Raw genomic sequence first — 20,776 nt, forward strand, 5'->3', positions numbered from 1 at the left:
TACTGTACAGAACAATATACCAGTCATATAGATACCGTACAGAACAACATACCAGTCATATAGATACCATACAACATACCAGTCATATAGATACCGTACAACATACCAGTCCTATAGATACCGTACAGAACAACATACCAGTCATATAGATACTGTACAGAACAATATACCAGTCATATAGATACTGTACAGAACAACATACCAGTCATATAGATACCGTACAGAACAACATACCAGTCATATAGATACCGTACAGAACAACATACCAGTCATATAGATAACGTACAGAACAACATACCAGTCATATAGATACCATACAACATACCAGTCATATAGATACCGTACAGAACAACATACCAGTCATATAGATACCGTACAGAACAACATACCAGTCATATAGATCCCATACAACATACCAGTCATATAGATACCATACAGAACAACATACCAGTCATATAGATACCGTACAGAACAACATACCAGTCATATAGATACCGTACAGAACAACATACCAGTCATATAGATACCATACAACATACCAGTCATATAGATACCATACAACATACCAGTCATATAGATACTGTACAGAACAACATACCAGTCATATAGATACCATACAACATACCAGTCATATAGATACCATACAACATACCAGTCATATAGATACCGTACAACATACCAGTCATATAGATACTGTACAGAACAACATACCAGTCATATAGATACCATACAACATACCAGTCATATAGATACTGTACAGAACAACATACCAGTCATATAGATACCATACAACATACCAGTCATATAGATACCATACAACATACCAGTCATATAGATACCGTACAGAACAACATACCAGTCATATAGATACTGTACAGAACAACATACCAGTCATATAGATACCATACAGAACAACATACCAGTCATATAGATACCATACAACATACCAGTCATATAGATACCGTACAACATACCAGTCATATAGATACTGTACAGAACAACATACCAGTCATATAGATACCACACAACATACCAGTCATATAGATACCGTACAACATACCAGTCATATAGATACTGTACAGAACAACATACCAGTCATATAGATACCATACAACATACCAGTCATATAGATACCATACAACATACCAGTCATATAGATACTGTACAGAACAACATACCAGTCATATAGATACTGTACAGAACAACATACCAGTCATATAGATACCATACAACATACCAGTCATATAGATACTGTACAGAACAACATACCAGTCATATAGATACCATACAACATACCAGTCATATAGATACCGTACAGAACAACATACCAGTCATATAGATACCGTACAACATACCAGTCATATAGATACTGTACAGAACAACATACCAGTCATATAGATACCACACAACATACCAGTCATATAGATACCGTACAACATACCAGTCATATAGATACTGTACAGAACAACATACCAGTCATATAGATACCGTACAACATACCAGTCATATAGATACCATACAACATACCAGTCATATAGATACCATACAACATACCAGTCATATAGATACCATACAACATACCAGTCATATAGATACTGTACAGAACAACATACCAGTCATATAGATACTGTACAGAACAACATACCAGTCATATAGATACCGTACAGAACAACATACCAGTCATATAGATACCATACAACATACCAGTCATATAGATACCGTACAGAACAACATACCAGTCATATAGATACCATACAGAACAACATACCAGTCATATAGATACCGTACAACATACCAGTCATATAGATACCATACAACATACCAGTCATATAGATACTGTACAGAACAACATACCAGTCATATAGATACCATACAGAACAACATACCAGTCATATAGATACCGTACAACATACCAGTCATATAGATACCATACAACATACCAGTCATATAGATACTGTACAGAACAACATACCAGTCATATAGATACTGTACAGAACAACATACCAGTCATATAGATACTGTACAGAACAACATACCAGTCATATAGATACTGTACAGAACAACATACCAGTCCTATAGATACTGTACAGAACAACATACCAGTCATATAGATACCGTACAGAACAACATACCAGTCATATAGATACCATACAACATACCAGTCATATAGATACCGTACAGAACAACATACCAGTGATATAGATACCGTACAGAACAACATACCAGTGATATAGATACCGTACAGAACAATATACCAGTCATATAGATACCATACAACATACCAGTCATATAGATACCATACAACATACCAGTCCTATAGATACCGTACAGAACAACATACCAGTCATATAGATACCATACAACATACCAGTCATATAGATACCGTACAACATACCAGTCCTATAGATACCGTACAGAACAACATACCAGTCATATAGATACCATACAACATACCAGTCATATAGATACCATACAACATACCAGTCATATAGATACCGTACAGAACAACATACCAGTCATATAGATACCGTACAGAACAATATACCAGTCATATAGATACCATACAGAACAACATACCAGTCATATAGATACCGTACAGAACAACATACCAGTCATATAGATACCATACAGAACAACATACCAGTCATATAGATACCATACAACATACCAGTCATATAGATACCGTACAGAACAACATACCAGTCATATAGATACCGTACAGAACAACATACCAGTCATATAGATACCATACAACATACCAGTCATATAGATACCGTACAGAACAACATACCAGTCATATAGATACCGTACAGAACAACATACCAGTCATATAGATACCATACAACATACCAGTCATATAGATACCGTACAGAACAACATACCAGTCATATAGATACCATACAACATACCAGTCATATAGATACTGTACAGAACAACATACCAGTCATATAGATACCATACAACATACCAGTCATATAGATACCATACAACATACCAGTCCTATAGATACTGTACAGAACAACATACCAGTCATATAGATACCATACAACATACCAGTCATATAGATACCATACAACATACCAGTCATATAACTACCATACAACATACCAGTCATATAGATACTGTACAGAACAACATACCAGTCATATAGATACCATACAGAACAACATACCAGTCATATAGATACCATACAACATACCAGTCATATAGATACCATACAGAACAACATACCAGTCATATAGATACCGTACAGAACAACATACCAGTCATATAGATACCATACAGAACAACATACCAGTCATATAGATACCGTACAACATACCAGTCATATAGATACCATACAACATACCAGTCATATAGATACCATACAACATACCAGTCATATAGATACCGTACAGAACAACATACCAGTCATATAGATACCGTACAGAACAACATACCAGTCATATAGATACCATACAACATACCAGTCATATAGATACTGTACAGAACAACATACCAGTCATATAGATACCATACAACATACCAGTCATATAACTACCATACAACATACCAGTCATATAGATACTGTACAGAACAACATACCAGTCATATAGATACCATACAGAACAACATACCAGTCATATAGATACCGTACAGAACAACATACCAGTCATATAGATACTGTACAGAACAACATACCAGTCATATAGATACCATACAGAACAACATACCAGTCATATAGATACCATACAACATACCAGTCATATAGATACCGTACAGAACAATATACCAGTCATATAGATACCATACAACATACCAGTCATATAGATACTGTACAGAACAACATACCAGTCCTATAGATACTGTACAGAACAACATACCAGTCATATAGATACCATACAGAACAACATACCAGTCATATAACTACCATACAACATACCAGTCATATAGATACCGTACAACATACCAGTCATATAGATACCGTACAGAACAATATACCAGTCATATAGATACCATACAACATACCAGTCATATAGATACTGTGTGGAAGATAATGAAGGCTATAATTGATTTTGCTTGTGCTACACAATCCAGTGCCTAACAGAGCCTCAATTTCTAGGCTTCCTCATATTCTTTCAAGACTAGATCTGTCTGATGTTTTATCTTCTAACGTTTCAGCGTGTTATATCAAATCGTTTTTTTTGGGGGGGGGGGGGTTTGTGTCTTCAAAGTATTCAACATTTCTGCCAGTTTGTATTACTATTATTGGTGAGGAGATAAAAGCGATATTCTGCTTTTGGCACTGTGTTCATCATACTCTGCATTGCTGGAGTGAGTGAGTGAGTGAGTGAGTGAGTGAGTGAGTGAGTGAGTGAGTGAGTGAGTGAGTGAGTGAGTGAGTGAGTGAGTGAGAGAGTGAGAGAGATGTAACAGCAATCCTTTACCAGAAAGTAACAGATCTCGTTCACATTCTCTCCGTCATATCGTTAAAGGTTAAATCCGAGAAATGTGTAATAGTCACTTGGGATAAGAATAGAAGTCATTCAAATGTGAACTGAAAATTCAAATTTTTCCTAATCGGAATGGGATCAGAATCGATGCCGACCCTCAAGTCTCGCTGGCATCTTGCCAAGAGGTTGTGTCAACAACTCAAAAGGTTAAACGAGTAGAGAATCATGAAAACTAAATCGTGGGTGAGCTATTCCAAGTGTAATTTACCCATCGTTGAGGTAAGTGAACAGTATCTGTCTAGTGGTGTCTTCATTTGGTCGTTGTGGTTCAGTTGAGACCTGCTGCAGACCCCTCTGACCTTTCAAAAGATCTGGAGTGATGACCTGGTAACACAAAACAATATCAAGGTGTATCCACACAGACGGGCAGCGTTTCATGTTAAAGCTATTTAAAAAAAAAAAAAAATAAGCCTATTCCAGTTACAATCTGTATTTCTCTGGCCTGAACTACAGTACAATATATTCTGTAACAAACAAAATACTTTCGAGAACTGAAATTAGTATTTTCAAAACACTTTTCTATAAAAAAATTTAATAAATTTATAGCAGGTCACAGTTTTGTGGCCTCCTATCACCCCAAATCTGCTGCATTGGTAGCAGATGTCTGTTGGCACTATGGTGTATTAAGAACCTCTGCTAAAATTACCAAAATGTAAAAATGAACACTTGCAAAGCACACTGGGCATTATTCCAATGAACTCCGCCTCCGAAAACAAATTGGATTACAATACAAAATTGTTTAGGGGCGGAGCTCATTCGAATAATACCTAGTGTGGTTTTGCGAGGGTTCATTTACATTTTGGTTGAGGGTTTAATTAAAAGGAAAAAAATACATAAACCTGCAGACACTAGGCCCTCCATGGAATGAGTTTGACACCCCTCTTGTAAAACCACACATTTCACTGCACCTTTCCGGTGTACGTGACAATACAACATATATATTTTCTACTATAATATACACCTACTACTTTAATAATACTATAATATACACCTACTACTGTAGTAGTACTATAATATGACCTACTACTGTAGTAGTACTATAATATACACCTACTACTTTAATACTATAATATACACCTACTACTGCAGTAGTACTATAATATACACCTACTACTGTAGTAGTACTAGAATATACACCTACTACTTTAATAATACACCTACTACTGTAGTAGTACTATAATATACACCTACTACTGTAGTACTATAATATACACCTACTACTGTAGTACTATATTATAAAATGTGCAACTTCACTTTTATGCTGATGATTCTGTTATTTATTGTTGTGCCTCGTCTCTCACAAAAGCTTTCCAAAACTTGCAAACTGCTTTTTATACTGTTAAACATACCTTGTGTCAATTGAAGCTTAACCTCAATACTGACAAAACTAAACTAATGGTGTTTTCTAAAGCAAGAAATAGACCTCTGAACCTTTGACCTATTACTACCTGTCAGGGCAATGAGATTGAGGTTGTAACCTCATAAATATCTTGGAATTTTAATTGATGACGGTCTCTCTTTTAAATTGCATATTCAACAATTTACAACAAAAATTTCAGCTGAAGTTGGGATTTTATTTTAGGATTAAGGCCTGTTTTTCTTTTGAAGCCAGAAGGAGGCTAGTATCAGCTACATTTATGCCTTTACTAGACTATGGGGATATTTTATATATGAATGCTTCCGCTCAGTGTTTGAGATCAATTGACACCCTTTACCATGGAGCATTGAGATTTATTGTAAACTGCAAAACCTTTACGCACCACTGCACTTTATATACACCAGGGTTGGCTGGCCTTCTCTAGTCACTCGTAGGCTCAATTATTGGCATACTTTTATTTACAAAGCCATTTTGGGTTTACTACCATTTTATTTGGGCATTTTTATTGTTCAGAAATGTGGTGGGTACTCTCTTCGTTCGCTGGACTTTATCCTGCTAACTGTTCCAAATGTCCGAACTGAATTTGGTAAAAGGGCTTTTATGTACTCTGCGCCGTCGTCTTGGAACGCCTTACAAAATACTGTTAAACTGGAAGAACTCGTCCCGATTGGTGTTTTTAAATCACTGATGAAGGATCTGGAGACTGATTCCCTGACCTGTCAATGTTTTTAATTTGCTGTTTTTGATTTTGTTATATTCTTTGTTAATTTTATGGTTTTTCAAATCTCAAAATGAGCCCTTTCTGGTTATATAAAGGTTAAATAACAATAAATAAAATAAAACTATTAAAACCTTTTTTACCTGAGTTTCTCTCTTTGCCTCCTCCTCTGTGTGGTTGAGAGATGTGGATCTGCTCAGAGAGGTCTTCTCCACCCTATACCGTACCTTCACCGCTTTAGGTGACACAACGCCAGGCCCCTCCTCCTTCTCCCACTGGAGCTTATTAAACATCAGAGTGGAGGGTCCGTTGGCCCCTCTCCCCTTAGGTGATCCGGGAGCGCTGGTGGCTCCCCCTGGAGTCTCTCCCCTGGTCCCTCTGACGGCCGAGGCAGGGCTGGAGGGGTCCGATGAGTCTGAGTTTCGCTGTCGCCTGCTGTCCACACTGCGCGACCTCCTCCGGTCCTCAGGGGCTATCCTCCCTCTCCTAGGCCCAGCTCGGCCCATCTGCTGGGAGCTGTCGAACTGGTTGATAAGGCTACCTATGGAGGAGATGGGTTCTGTGTCCACTGAGTTTGGGGACCTCCTGGGGACGTTGGTAACCTCGCTTGGTGGACTTAGTAAGGTGGTAAAAGAATGGTGGTGGGGACCTGGGGCTGAGACAAGGGCAGGGCCTGGGCCTGGGGTCTGGGTGGGAGCTGGGACAGGGCCTGGGGTCTGGGTGGGAGCTGGGACAGGGCCTGGGGTCTGGGTGGGAGCTGGGACAGGGCCTGGGGTCTGGGTGGGAGCTGGGACAGGGGTCTGGGTGGGGGCTGGGACAGGGCCTGGCGTCTGGGTGGGAGCTGGGACAGGGCCTAGGGTCTGGGCGGGAGCTCTCTCTATACCCTCAGCAGGCAGAGGGATCCTGGCTGGTCCTGGTCTAGACCCTACTCCCTGGGTCAGGCCGGCCCCTGCCCCACTCTGGAGACCTCTGGTGAGATGTCCCGGCCTAGGTACAGAGGTTGTCTGAGTGGGGGGAACAGAGAGTCTTCGGGTGGGGGAGAGGCGGGGGCTGAGTGGGCTAAGGCTGTTCCAGTCTGGGTTATAGGGTTTCAGCAGCTCTGGGTTTCTCTGGAAGTTCAACACCGCATTTGATGCCGGCATGGTCCTCTGTAACTGTGACTCCTGGAAGTCGAACATGGACACGGTGGACGCCAGCGTCCTCTGTGACTCCCTACCTTCAGTCAGAGAACCTCCACAAGCATACTCCCCCTGGTGGTTGGGAATACTGCGCTCCATATAGGGACTTCCTAGTGGAGATCGTTCCATATAGGGACTTCCTAATGGAGATCGTTCCACATAGGGACTTCCTAATGGAGATCGTTCCATATAGGGACTTCCTAATGGAGATCGTTCCATATAGGGACTTCCTAATGGAGATCGTTCCATATAGGGACTTCCTAGTGGAGATCGTTCCATAGAGGGACTTCCTAGTGGAGATCGTTTCATATAGGGACTTCCTAGTAGAGATCGTTCCACATAGGGACTTCCAAGTGGAGATCGCCTATCATTCACCATGGAGGTGTAATCAGACTGGCTGTGGGCGTTGACAGACTCTTCCTGGTGGTCCCAGTTCCTACTGTAGCTCTCCAGGCCACCAGATGGCAGAGCTGCTCTACTATCCCCGTTGTTCAATACAACGTAAGGATGACCCTCAATCCCCTGGACTTGTATCCTCACCCCGAACTTGCTGCTGCTGCTGCTGCTGTCGACCTGAGGGCGAGGGCCGCCTCTGGGACCAGGTCCAGGCTGCTGCATGTTGTAGCCCTGTTGTATTCTACTGAAGTCTGGAGAAGAGCCACTCGCTCTGTTTCTGTGGAGACAACGTTAAGACAACGTTGTGTGTTTGCTGGGTCCACACTAGTCCTGAATGAACAGAGGACTTCCCTCAGAACTGAAGAGATTCACGGCTGTAAAGAAGCAAATACAAAACACGTTGGAGGCTGATTATTGGTTGACTAAACATTACCCCGGCTCCTCTTAACCTGTAGGCTCCAATAACAACAGTTTACCCCATGGAAAAATACATCACTTTCTATGTAATCAGGCGACTGTTTACAAAACAGAGAAGAAGTCGTGTGGCCCAACTAACAACAATGACATCCCAAGAGCCTCTGGTGTCACTCCCAACAGCTGCACCAACCAGCATGCCACAGACAGAGAGAGAGACACCACCATCAACAGCACAATGAAATAGAAAACAGTTTATTCAGTGTGCTAACAGTGTAACTATTGTTTACAGGACACTACTGCTGCATGATGACCACCACTGGCCGTGGTCGCTCCAACCAGGTTGTCGTCACACACTCACTGTTTTCATCTACAGTTGATGATGTGATGAGATGGCACTTGAGGGAAAATCAGTTGTGGACGGAAACAAAGACACACACATTGTTTGTTTTAGAACAATGTATATCGTTGTTGAAATAATCAACATGTAAAAGCTCAGTATTGAAATATACAGCAGGTAACTGTTACCGTATTCCAGTAGTTCCATCTCTTTTACCTGCTGTAAAACACTACCAAACTGTTACCGTATTCCAGTAGTTCCATCTCTTTTACCTGCTGTAAAACACTACCAAACTGTTAACGTATTCCAGTAGTTCCATCTCATTTACCTGCTGTAAAACACTACCAAACTGTTACCGTATTCCAGTAGTTCCATCTCATTTACCTGCTGTAAAACACTACCAAACTGTTACCGTATTCCAGTAGTTCCATCTCTTTTACCTGCTGTAAAACACTACCAAACTGTTACCGTATTCCAGTAGTTCCATCTCTTTTACCTGCTGTAAAACACTACCAAACTCTTACCGTATTCCAGTAGTTCCATCTCATTTACCTGCTGTAAAACACTACCAAACTGTTACCGTATTCCAGTAGTTCCATCTCATTTACCTGCTGTAAAACACTACCAAACTGTTACCGTATTCCAGTAGTTCCATCTCTTTTACCTGCTGTAAAACACTACCAAACTGTTAACGTATTCCAGTAGTTCCATCTCATTTACCTGCTGTAAAACACTACCAAACTGTTACCGTATTCCAGTAGTTCCATCTCATTTACCTGCTGTAAAACACTACCAAACTGTTACCGTATTCCAGTAGTTCCATCTCTTTTACCTGCTGTAAAACACTACCAAACTGTTACCGTATTCCAGTAGTTCCATCTCTTTTACCTGCTGTAAAACACTACCAAACTCTTACCGTATTCCAGTAGTTCCATCTCATTTACCTGCTGTAAAACACTACCAAACTGTTACCGTATTCCAGTAGTTCCATCTCATTTACCTGCTGTAAAACACTACCAAACTGTTACCGTATTCCAGTAGTTCCATCTCTTTTACCTGCTGTAAAACACTACCAAACTGTTAACGTATTCCAGTAGTTCCATCTCATTTACCTGCTGTAAAACACTACCAAACTGTTACCGTATTCCAGTAGTTCCATCTCATTTACCTGCTGTAAAACACTACCAAACTGTTACCGTATTCCAGTAGTTCCATCTCTTTTACCTGCTGTAAAACACTACCAAACTGTTACCGTATTCCAGTAGTTCCATCTCTTTTACCTGCTGTAAAACACTACCAAACTCTTACCGTATTCCAGTAGTTCCATCTCATTTACCTGCTGTAAAACACTACCAAACTGTTACCGTATTCCAGTAGTTCCATCTCATTTACCTGCTGTAAAACACTACCAAACTGTTACCGTATTCCAGTAGTTCCATCTCATTTACCTGCTGTAAAACACTACCAAACTGTTACCGTATTCCAGTAGTTCCATCTCATTTACCTGCTGTAAAACACTACCAAACTGTTACCGTATTCCAGTAGTTCCATCTCATTTACCTGCTGTAAAACACTACCAAACTGTTATCGTATTCCAGTAGTTCCATCTCTTTGGAAGTGTTTTACAGCGAGTAACTGTTACCGTATTCCAGTAGTTTAATCTCTTTGGTAATGTTTTCACATACTGTATGCGGTCCATTTTCTAAACTCCAAACTGGTAAAACGTGTAAACACCAGTCTTACATTCAAAAACCTTACATTGAGCATTCATTTTGTTTGTAGAAAACTTTCACCACACAATCATTGCCTTAAAAATAAAAAAAAGTTTACTGTGAAATATAATGAGTACATTGGTTTAAAAATCACAAAAACAAAATGATATCCTCTCTTTAGTTATTTTAACTATCAGCAAAAACTTTAAGATACATGTTTTAAAAGTTGCCCTTTGAATGTAGTATGCTGTAGTACTGTAAATTACAGTATATTACACATGAGGCAATACACTTGCACTACCCATTAAAATTGCCTGAAACATAAAATGTTCAAAAGGTATGATCATTGAAGACATATTTCACAATGTATTTCAATTAAAGAAACAATGTTTAGCGGGCACTAGTTTGGCTCAAGCCAGTCTGGAGCATTTGGCCACAGGCTCTTATCCACATCGCAGTAAATATCCTCATTGTTCATGCAGCTGAGGAATACCCTTTTTTTTAGCATAGCGAATCCAAGCCTGATATAGGTCTCAATTGAAATCAATGCATGTCTTATCCATGGCCTGAAGTACTGTGGTACATTCATGGGGATGCCAATCTTTGACCTGTATTATATTACAGTATTGTAGTGGTCTTGTGTGGCTCAGTTCCTAAGAGCATGACACAAGCAGTTGTGTGTTCGATTCTCACTGGGGTCACACACATTTTGATGTGTGAACTGTTGTCACTGTAGATAAAATTGTCTGCTACGTAAAATTGCGGTATTACAGACTCTAACCCACGAGTAGGTTTACCAAACGTTTAAGTGATCATCAATTAAAGAGCAGTCGGATTATTAAGTAATAGTAAAAATGTCTCTTAACAAAAGAGAAGAGAATCATATCAAAAGTAACGTGAGCTTTGCATTGTGAAAGGCGAGTACTTTATATGAATATGTATGAAAGGCGAGTACTTTATAGGTATGAAAGGCGAGTATTTTATATGTATGAAAGGCGAGTATTTTATTAGGTATGAAAGGCGAGTATTTTATATGTATGAAAGGCGAGTACTTTATATGTATGAAAGGCGAGTACTTTATATGAACATGTATTGCATTGTGAAGCATGTACAGTATGTCTAGATAAAACACTGATTACATTTGATGAAAAAGTGCTTCGTTTTTAAAACAACTTCCTTTGTGATCATCTATTTTGAGTTTTGCACAAAAGAGCTGTGAAAATGTACTACATGCTTGTGAAAATGGCACCAAAGCATTAAAAAAAAAACTTTACTTGTAACAGTATAAAAAAATAAATAGGACAAAACCTTTTTAACTTAACCAATACCAAAAGACTCTCTCCTTCACAAGCACTTTATCAGACTCTGTACGATTGTAATTAAAGACAAAGGATACATACGTGAGTAAATTTCACCAGCTGATAATGAAACACCACCTTTACTAGCGGATCAATCGATGTTCTTGAACGATAAAATAGTTTACGAGGCCAAAAACTAGACTCACATCATAAAGCACGTAAACTGTTCAATTGGTTCAAGTAACAGCTAGCTAGACAGTTTAGAAAAGTGTTCCTGTGCGTAAATCCGTGTAAAGGACTTACCTAAATTCTCGTCGTTGTGTTAGTAGCGCAACATGCGCTGTCTGAAGTGACAGTGTGTTGTGGGAGTCGCTGTTAAGGGAACCTCGGGATTCTCCCTCCTTATTCCACATACTGTCTCTGTTCAGAAGTATGTCGTGTTCCCTCTAGCGGATCTGTCTTTAGCTATTCAGCAAATTGCAGCTTGTACAATTTAATGGTTTTTGATATCATCATTTATTTCAGAAATTCTGACATTGATTAAGATGTAGTATATTTAATTCACCTGCTAATAATATTAGGTACTTTTCATATTCACAAATGCAAATGGTCTAATTCAAAACCGAACTTTTTTCCACTTTATAAATGAATTTAAACAATATGGTACTACTTTAACTAAAATGGAAAAACAAAAAAAGCAATTCAAACTTGTTGTATTATTAATGAATATGATTGGTTTGTTTAGGATTCCTGGCAATGTAAATAGTTTGTATGTTTGCATGTTTGTTGATATTTGTTAATAAAATATAATTTTTTAAAATAAAATAAAATATTCAGCAAATTGCGCAGGTGTTCATCTTCATCACCATCATCATCATCATTAACACCTCGAATAATACATACTATAGGGACTGAGTCACTGGTTTACTGGTGTTCTTCCATGCCATCCCTGGGAGGGGTGCGTCACTTGAGTGGGTTGAGTCACTGACGTGGTCTTCCTGTCTGGGTTGGCGCCCCCCCTTGGGTTGTGCCGTGGCGGAGATCTTTGTGGGCTATACTCGGCCTTGTCTCAGGATGGTAAGTTGGTGGTTGAAGATATCCCTCCAGTGGTGTGGGGGCTGTGCTTTGGCAAAGTGGGTGGGGTTATATCCTACCTGTTTGGCCCTGTCCGGGGTTTTCATCGGATGGGGCCACAGTGTCTCCTGACCCCTCCTGTCTCAGCCTCCAGTATTTATGCTGCAGTAGTTTATGTGTCGGGGGGCTAGGGTCAGTCTGTCACATCTGGAGTATTTCTCTTGTCTTTTCCGGTGTCCTGTGTGAATTTAAATATGCTCTCTCTAATTCTCTCTTTCTCTCTTTCTTTCTTTCTCTCTCTCGGAGGACCTGAGCCCTAGGACCATGCCTCAGGACTACCTGGTATGATGACTCCTTGCTGTCCCCAGTTCACCTGGCCGTGCTGCTGCTCCAGTTCCAACTGTTCTGCCTGCAGCTATGGAACCCTGACCTGTTCACTGGACGTGCTACCTGTCCCAGACTTGCTGTCCCAGACCTACTGGAACCCTGACCTGTTCACCGGACGTAATACCTGTCCCAGACCTGCTGTTTTCAACTCTCTAGAGACAACAGTTTCTTCCTAGGTTTTTGGCCTTTCTAGGGAGTTTTTCCTAGGGAGTTTTTCCTAGCCACCGTGCTTCTTTCACATGCATTGCTTGCTGTTTGGGGTTTTAGGCTGGGTTTCTGTACAGCACTTTGAGATATCAGCTGATGTACGAAGGGCTATATAAATAAATTTGATTTGATTTGATTTGAACAGGAGCGGTAGAGATACTCTCAAAGATCGGCTATGAAAAAGCCAACTGACACTTACTCTTGTGTTACTGACTTGTTGCACCCTCGACAACTACTATGATTATTATTATTTGACCATGCTGGTCATTTATGAACATTTGAACATCTAGGCCATGTGCTGTTATAATCTCCACCCGGCACAGCCAGAAGAGGACTGACCACCCCTCATAGCCTGGTTCCTCTCTAGGTTTCTTCCTAGGTTTTGGCCTTCCTAGGGAGTTTTTCCTATCCACCGTGCTTCTACACCTGCATTGCTTGCTGTTTGGGGTTTTAGGCTGGGTTTCTGTACAGCACTTTGAGATATCAGCCGATGTAAGAAGGGCTTTATAAATAAATTTGATTTGATCTTGTCTCATACCTTTTTAAGGGAGAAATAAGAAATACTTCTGATATCTTAAAAACATTTATTTCATTATATGAGCAGAACTTCTGTACACATTACTGTACATTTTATGGTTAACATTTACTGAAGATGGCATAGGTGACAACATAACTGTAAATAACTGGAAGGTATAGGTTTTACAAAGATGTCCCCCATTCTGGAACTCTCCAATACACAGAAAATGATGGATTGCTCAGGGAATTAAAGATAAATATTTACAATGTCTAGTAAAATATGTGACAAAAAAACAAACACTTCTGAAGAAACACATACTTAGTTTAAAATTAAAGATCTGTAATTCAGATATTTACTTATTAGTAATTGTAGAAAAGATAAACAATAAAAAGCTAGTAAAAAGTCATTCATATTTTCAATAAAAACTCTGAACAATTAAAGTATTAGTCCATTTGTAGCCTAACCAAAAAGAACACTTAGATCCCAAAAAATCTGACTGGGCCAAGCGCACACATGAGCGTAGAGCTAAGCTTGTACCACCCTAAGAGGTCAATACTGACATAAGAGAATATAATAAAAATATGAATTAAACATTTAATTATTACCAAAAAAAAGTGTTACTTTTTTTTTCTTCCACTGTACAACGAATATAAAACATACAAAACATCTGCTGGTTAAAATGCATTTGTCAGTAACAAGTTATACGTTTAGGCACAGGTCAAATTCCAACAGGAGAATCAGGAAATGTCCCTATCGTTACTATTGAGCTGCTGCAACACTTGTTCTGTCTCTTCCCTACTTGGTCTCATAGCCTACTTTACAGAGAAACAATTGGATGGTCTTGGATGGTCTTGGATGGTCTTGGATGGCCTTGGATGGTCTTGGATGGTCTTGGATGGCTTTGGATGGCTTTGGATGGTCTTGGATGGCCTTGGATGGTCTTGGATGGTCTTGGATGGTCTTGGATGGCCTTGGATGGTCTTGGATGGTCTTGGATGGCCTTGGATGGCCTTGGATGGTCTTGGATGGTCTTGGATGGCCTTGGATGGTCTTGGATGGTCTTGGATGGCCTTGGATGGCCTTGGATGGTCTTGGATGGTCTTGAATGGCCTTGGATGGTCTTGGATGGTATTGGATGGCTTTGGATGGTCTTGGATGGCCTTGGATGGCTTTGGATGGTCTTGGATGGTCTTGGATGGTCTTGGATGGCTTTGGATGGCCTTGGATGGTCTTGGATGGCCTTGGATGGTCTTGGATGGTCTTGGATGGCCTTGGATGGCCTTGGATGGCCTTGGATGGCCTTGGATGGCTTTGGATGGTCTTGGATGGTCTTGAATGGCCTTGGATGGCCTTGGATGGACTTGGATGGTCTTGGATGGTCTTGGATGGCCTTGGATGGCTTTGGATGGTCTTGGATGGCCTTGGATGGCCTTGGATGGCCTTGGATGGTCTTGGATGGTCTTGGATGGTCTTGGATGGTCTTGGATGGCCTTGGATGGTCTTGGATGGTCTTGGATGGTCTTGAATGGTCTTGGATGGTCTTGGATGGTCTTGGATGGTCTTGGATGGCCTTGGATGGTCTTGGATGGTCTTGGATGGCCTTGGATGGTCTTGGATGGTCTTGGATGGTCTTGGATGGCCTTGGATGGCCTTGGATGGTCTTGGATGGCCTTGGATGGCCTTGGATGGTCTTGGATGGTCTTGGATGGCCTTGGATGGCCTTGGATGGTCTTGGATGGCCTTGGATGGCCTTGGATGGTCTTGGATGGTCTTGGATGGCCTTGGATGGTCTTGGATGGTCTTGGATGGCATTGGATGGCATTGGATGGTCTTGGATGGTCTTGGATGGTCTTGGATGGCTTTGGATGGTCTTGGATGTCCTTGGATGGCTTTGGATGGTCTTGGATGGTCTTGGATGGTCTTGGATGGCTTTGGATGGTCTTGGATGGCCTTGGATGGTCTTGGATGGTCTTGGATGGTCTTGGATGGCCTTGGATGGCCTTGGATGGTCTTGGATGGCCTTGGATGGCTTTGGATGGTCTTGGATGGTCTTGGATGGCCTTGGATGGCCTTGGATGGTCTTGGATGGTCTTGGATGGTCTTGGATGGCCTTGGATGGTCTTGGATGGTCTTGGATGGCCTTGGATGGTCTTGGATGGTCTTGGATGGTCTTGGATGGCTTTGGATGGCCTTGGATGGTCTTGGATGGTCTTGGATGGTCTTGGATGGCCTTGGATGGCCTTGGATGGCCTTGGATGGCCTTGGATGGCCTTGGATGGTCTTGGATGGTCTTGGATGGTCTTGGATGGCTTTGGATGGTCTTGGATGGCTTTGGATGGTCTTGGATGGTCTTGGATGGCCTTGGATGGCGTTGGATGGTCTTGGATGGTCTTGGATGGTCTTGGATGGTCTTGGATGGTCTTGGATGGCCTTGGATGGTCTTGGATGGTCTTGGATGGTCTTGGATGGCCTTGGATGGTCTTGGATGGTCTTGGATGGTCTTTAACTGTCTCAGGATGATCCTCCTCCACACTTCAATATGCAGAAAGAAAGAATAGATTATTTAACTTGGATCAACAGCAGATCAACACATGCTACCGAAAAAGAAGAAGAAGTCCTGGGTGATGTTAGCACCATAGATGCCTGAGCCATGGAGAAAACAAAGCATGTGTACCCTCACTATTAAAATAAGAGGTGGAAAACTTGTGTTTTTGCATCTCCTTTTTTTTGTGTGTACCAGAAAAGTATTATAATCCATTAGGTCATTTGCAAATTTTCACAATTTTTTGTTGTTGTTGTGTTGTTGCAAAGTCTGTATTAAAAATATATATATGAGACCATTTTATAAATTATATAATAATTACCATCTGAGTATGCTTGTCCATTACAATGTAGAAAACCGCATGTCTCTAGCCAAAACCATTCAAAAGATAGACAAAGACCCATATTACCAGAGCTTGATCATATTCTGTCTATCAGGTTTCACAGCAAATCAAATCAAATTGTATTGGTCACATGCAAATATTTAGCAGATGTTATTGCAGGTGTAGAGAAATGCTTGTAGAGGTACAGTATTTAAACACTTTTTTGGTTACTACATGATTCCATATGTGTTATTTGATAGTTTTGATGTCTTCACTATTATTCTACAATGTGGAAAATAGTTTAAAAAAAGAAAAAAACAACTTTGAATGAGTAGATATGTCCAAACTTTTGACTTGTACTGATGCCAATTAGAACAAATATATGGAGGTATATAAATGCCAAAACTTAAAATGCAAAGCTGATAACGGCAAATAAATAATACCTTTGCAATTTATTTGACAATTTATGTACGCATAATCTGTGACCAAATTAAACTGCAAAACTCCAGTGTGTACTTTCAAGTTCAAGTATTGAAAATGAAAAATTTAAATGGATAATAAATATATCAATGTTGACATTTGCATTGCGTTACATTGCTGTAATCTTCTTCTTTGTGACAAAAAAAAGTAAATTAAAACATAACGTGCAAGTTGACAACGAGTTTTCTTCACCTTCCAAAGCAAATCCTTATTGGCTAAAGCATTATTTTATTTAATTTGGCAACTAAAACTAAGAGTTTCATTCTGTTTGCTTCCGTTTGGTTCTGTGTCGGTTCCTGGTGATTACACCTTTGGCCACAATTAAAACAATCGCATTTGAATGTTCATTTTCACTCTTAAACCAGTGCTTGACTTGGGCAGGAGCTTACTCCAACTGAGTACTGGTACCTATCTCAGTTCCTTCACCTCTGATAGAATATTAGCATAAAAATATTGTGGAGTTCCCCGCACCTAAATATAGACGGTACTTGTGCCTGTCAATCAATCACTGTGGGTGGGATTGTCAGGGGAAAGGGGGAGGAATGTTTGTGAGTCACAGAGTTGGTAGGGTTTCAGACCTGTCAATCAATCACTGTGGGTGGGATTGTCAGGGGAAGGTGGAGGAATGTTTGTGAGTCACAGAGTTGGTAGGGTTTCAGACCTGTCAATCAATCACTGTGGGTGGGATTGTCAGGGGAAGGGAGAGGAATGTTTGTGAGTCATAGAGTTGGTAGGGTTTCAAACCTGTCAATCAATCACTGTGGGTGGGATTGTCAGGGGAAGGGGGAGGAATGTTTGTGAGTCACAGAGTTGGTAGGGTTTCAGACCTGTCAATCAATCACTGTGGGTGGGATTGTCAGGGGAGGGGAGAGGAATGTTTGTGAGTCATAGAGTTGGTAGGGTTTCAGACCTGTCAATCAATCACTGTGGGTGGGATTGTCAGGGGAAGGGGGAGGAATGTTTGTGAGTCACAGAGTTGGTAGGGTTTCAGACCTGTCAATCAATCACTGTGGGTGGGATTGTCAGGGGAAGGGGGAGGAATGTTTGTGAGTCACAGAGTTGGTAGGGTTTCAGACCTGTCAATCAATCACTGTGGGTGGGATTGTCAGGGGAAGGGGGAGGAATGTTTGTGAGTCACAGAGTTGGTAGGGTTTCAGACCTGTCAATCAATCACTGTGGGTGGGATTGTCAGGGGAGGGGAGAGGAATGTTTGTGAGTCATAGAGTTGGTAGGGTTTCAGACCTGTCAATCAATCACTGTGGGTGGGATTGTCAGGGGAAGGGGGAGGAATGTTTGTGAGTCACAGAGTTGGTAGGGTTTCAGACCTGTCAATCAATCACTGTGGGTGGGATTGTCAGGGGAAGGGGGAGGAATGTTTGTGAGTCACAGAGTTGGTAGGGTTTCAGACCTGTCAATCAATCACTGTGGGTGGGATTGTCAGGGGAGGGGAGAGGAATGTTTGTGAGTCATAGAGTTGGTAGGGTTTCAAACCTGTCAATCAATCACTGTGGGTGGGATTGTCAGGGGAAGGGGGAGGAATGTTTGTGAGTCACAGAGTTGGTAGGGTTTCAGACCTGTCAATCAATCACTGTGGGTGGGATTGTCAGGGGAGGGGGGGAGGAATGTTTGTGAGTCACAGAGTTGGTAGGGTTTCAGACCTGTCAATCAATCACTGTGGGTGGGATTGTCAGGGGAAGGGGGAGGAATGTTTGTGAGTCACAGAGTTGGTAGGGTTTCAGACCTGTCAATCAATCACTGTGGGTGGGATTGTCAGGGGAAGGGGGAGGAATGTTTGTGAGTCACAGAGTTGGTAGGGTTTCAGACCTGTCAATCAATCACTGTGGGTGGGATTGTCAGGGGAGGGGAGAGGAATGTTTGTGAGTCATAGAGTTGGTAGGGTTTCAAACCTGTCAATCAATCACTGTGGGTGGGACTTTTAGGGTAGATTAGTAATCTGGTGTGAAAACCATCTTTCAATGCTATTTATTGTAGCAAAAACCTGAGAAAGAAATGTTGTGTTCTGTCAAGTAAACATGGATTCTCCTTGTTGAGAAACAATATAGAATTGCTGGAAAATGGTTTAAAAAAAATAATCTAAAAATCTAAAATGGCGCAGATTGTGCACCCCCACTTTTATACAAAGTCAGGTGCCCATTCCCATACCTGTCAAATGTTTATAGATGTCCCATGGGGTTAGCTGCATCTAGTCCAGGATGTAGTGATGCCTGGTGTTGCTGCAGGCCCTGGGCATCTGTTAACCCAGCTGACATCTTCTCCTGCTCCCTCCTCCTCAGACAGGCTGCCTTAGGGTTCAGATTACGCTCTAGAGGTAGCAGATCACATGGACATCAACGTTAGGACTGTCCCATAGAGACCAGACAGGGAACCAGGACATCAACATTAGGACTGTCCCCATAGACCAGACAGGAAACCAGGACATCAACATTAGGACTGTCCCCATAGAGACCAGACAGGAAACCAGGACATCAACATTAGGACTGTCCCCATAGAGACCAGACAGGAAACCAGGACATCAACATTAGGACTGTCCCATAGAGACCAGACAGGAAACCAGGACATCAACATTAGGACTGTCCCATAGAGACCAGACAGGAAACCAGGACATCAACATTAGGACTGTCCCCATAGAGACCAGACAGGAAACCAGGACATCAACATTAGGACTGTCCCCATAGACCAGACAGGAAACCAGGACATCAACATTAGGACTGTCCCCATAGAGACCAGACAGGAAACCAGGACATCAACATTAGGACTGTCCCATAGAGACCAGACAGGAAACCAGGACATCAACATTAGGACTGTCCCCATAGACCAGACAGGAAACCAGGACATCAACATTAGGACTGTCCCATAGACCAGACAGGGAACCAGGACATCAACATTAGGACTGTCCCCATAGACCAGACAGGAAACCAGGACATCAACATTAGGACTGTCCCCATTGACCAGACAGGAAACCAGGACATCAACATTAGGACTGTCCCCATTGACCAGACAGGAAACCAGGACATCAACATTAGGACTGTCCCATAGACCAGACAGGAAACCAGGACATCAACATTAGGACTGTCCCATAGAGACCAGACAGGAAACCAGGACATCAACATTAGGACTGTCCCATAGACCAGACAGGAAACCAGGACATCAACATTAGGACTGTCCCCATAGACCAGACAGGAAACCAGGACATCAACATTAGGACTGTCCCATAGAGACCAGACAGGAAACCAGGACATCAACATTAGGACTGTCCCATAGAGACCAGACAGGAAACCAGGACATCAACATTAGGACTG

The 20,776-nt window shown here is 41.3% G+C and overlaps 2 protein-coding genes across 2 annotated transcripts in view; both read right to left on the bottom strand.

Annotated features, from left to right (window-relative positions):
• The window catches only part of LOC106561766 (cingulin-like protein 1), a 43,008-nt gene extending 30,642 nt beyond the window's left edge, over window positions 1-12,366 (bottom strand). The window contains 3 exon segments of the mRNA XM_082956641.1: window positions 4,702-4,817; window positions 6,733-8,537; window positions 12,231-12,366. Coding sequence (XP_082812767.1) covers window positions 4,702-4,817; window positions 6,733-8,385 — 1,769 coding nt within the window. The 5' untranslated portion in view covers window positions 8,386-8,537; window positions 12,231-12,366.
• A 1,799-nt stretch (window positions 12,367-14,165) lies between these two features.
• The window catches only part of LOC106561753 (transcription factor 12), a 33,806-nt gene continuing 27,195 nt past the window's right edge, over window positions 14,166-20,776 (bottom strand). Inside the window, exons 8-9 of the mRNA XM_014125987.3 lie at window positions 19,620-19,779; window positions 14,166-16,644 (exon numbers count right to left, since the gene is read on the bottom strand). Coding sequence (XP_013981462.2) covers window positions 19,631-19,779 — 149 coding nt within the window. The 3' untranslated portion in view covers window positions 14,166-16,644; window positions 19,620-19,630. The remainder of the gene's footprint in view (window positions 16,645-19,619; window positions 19,780-20,776) is intronic.

Source organism: Salmo salar, chromosome 10 (genome assembly GCF_965601325.2).
Source record: "Salmo salar chromosome 10, fSalSal1, whole genome shotgun sequence".
In the NCBI taxonomy this organism is placed as follows: Eukaryota; Metazoa; Chordata; class Actinopteri; order Salmoniformes; family Salmonidae; genus Salmo; species Salmo salar.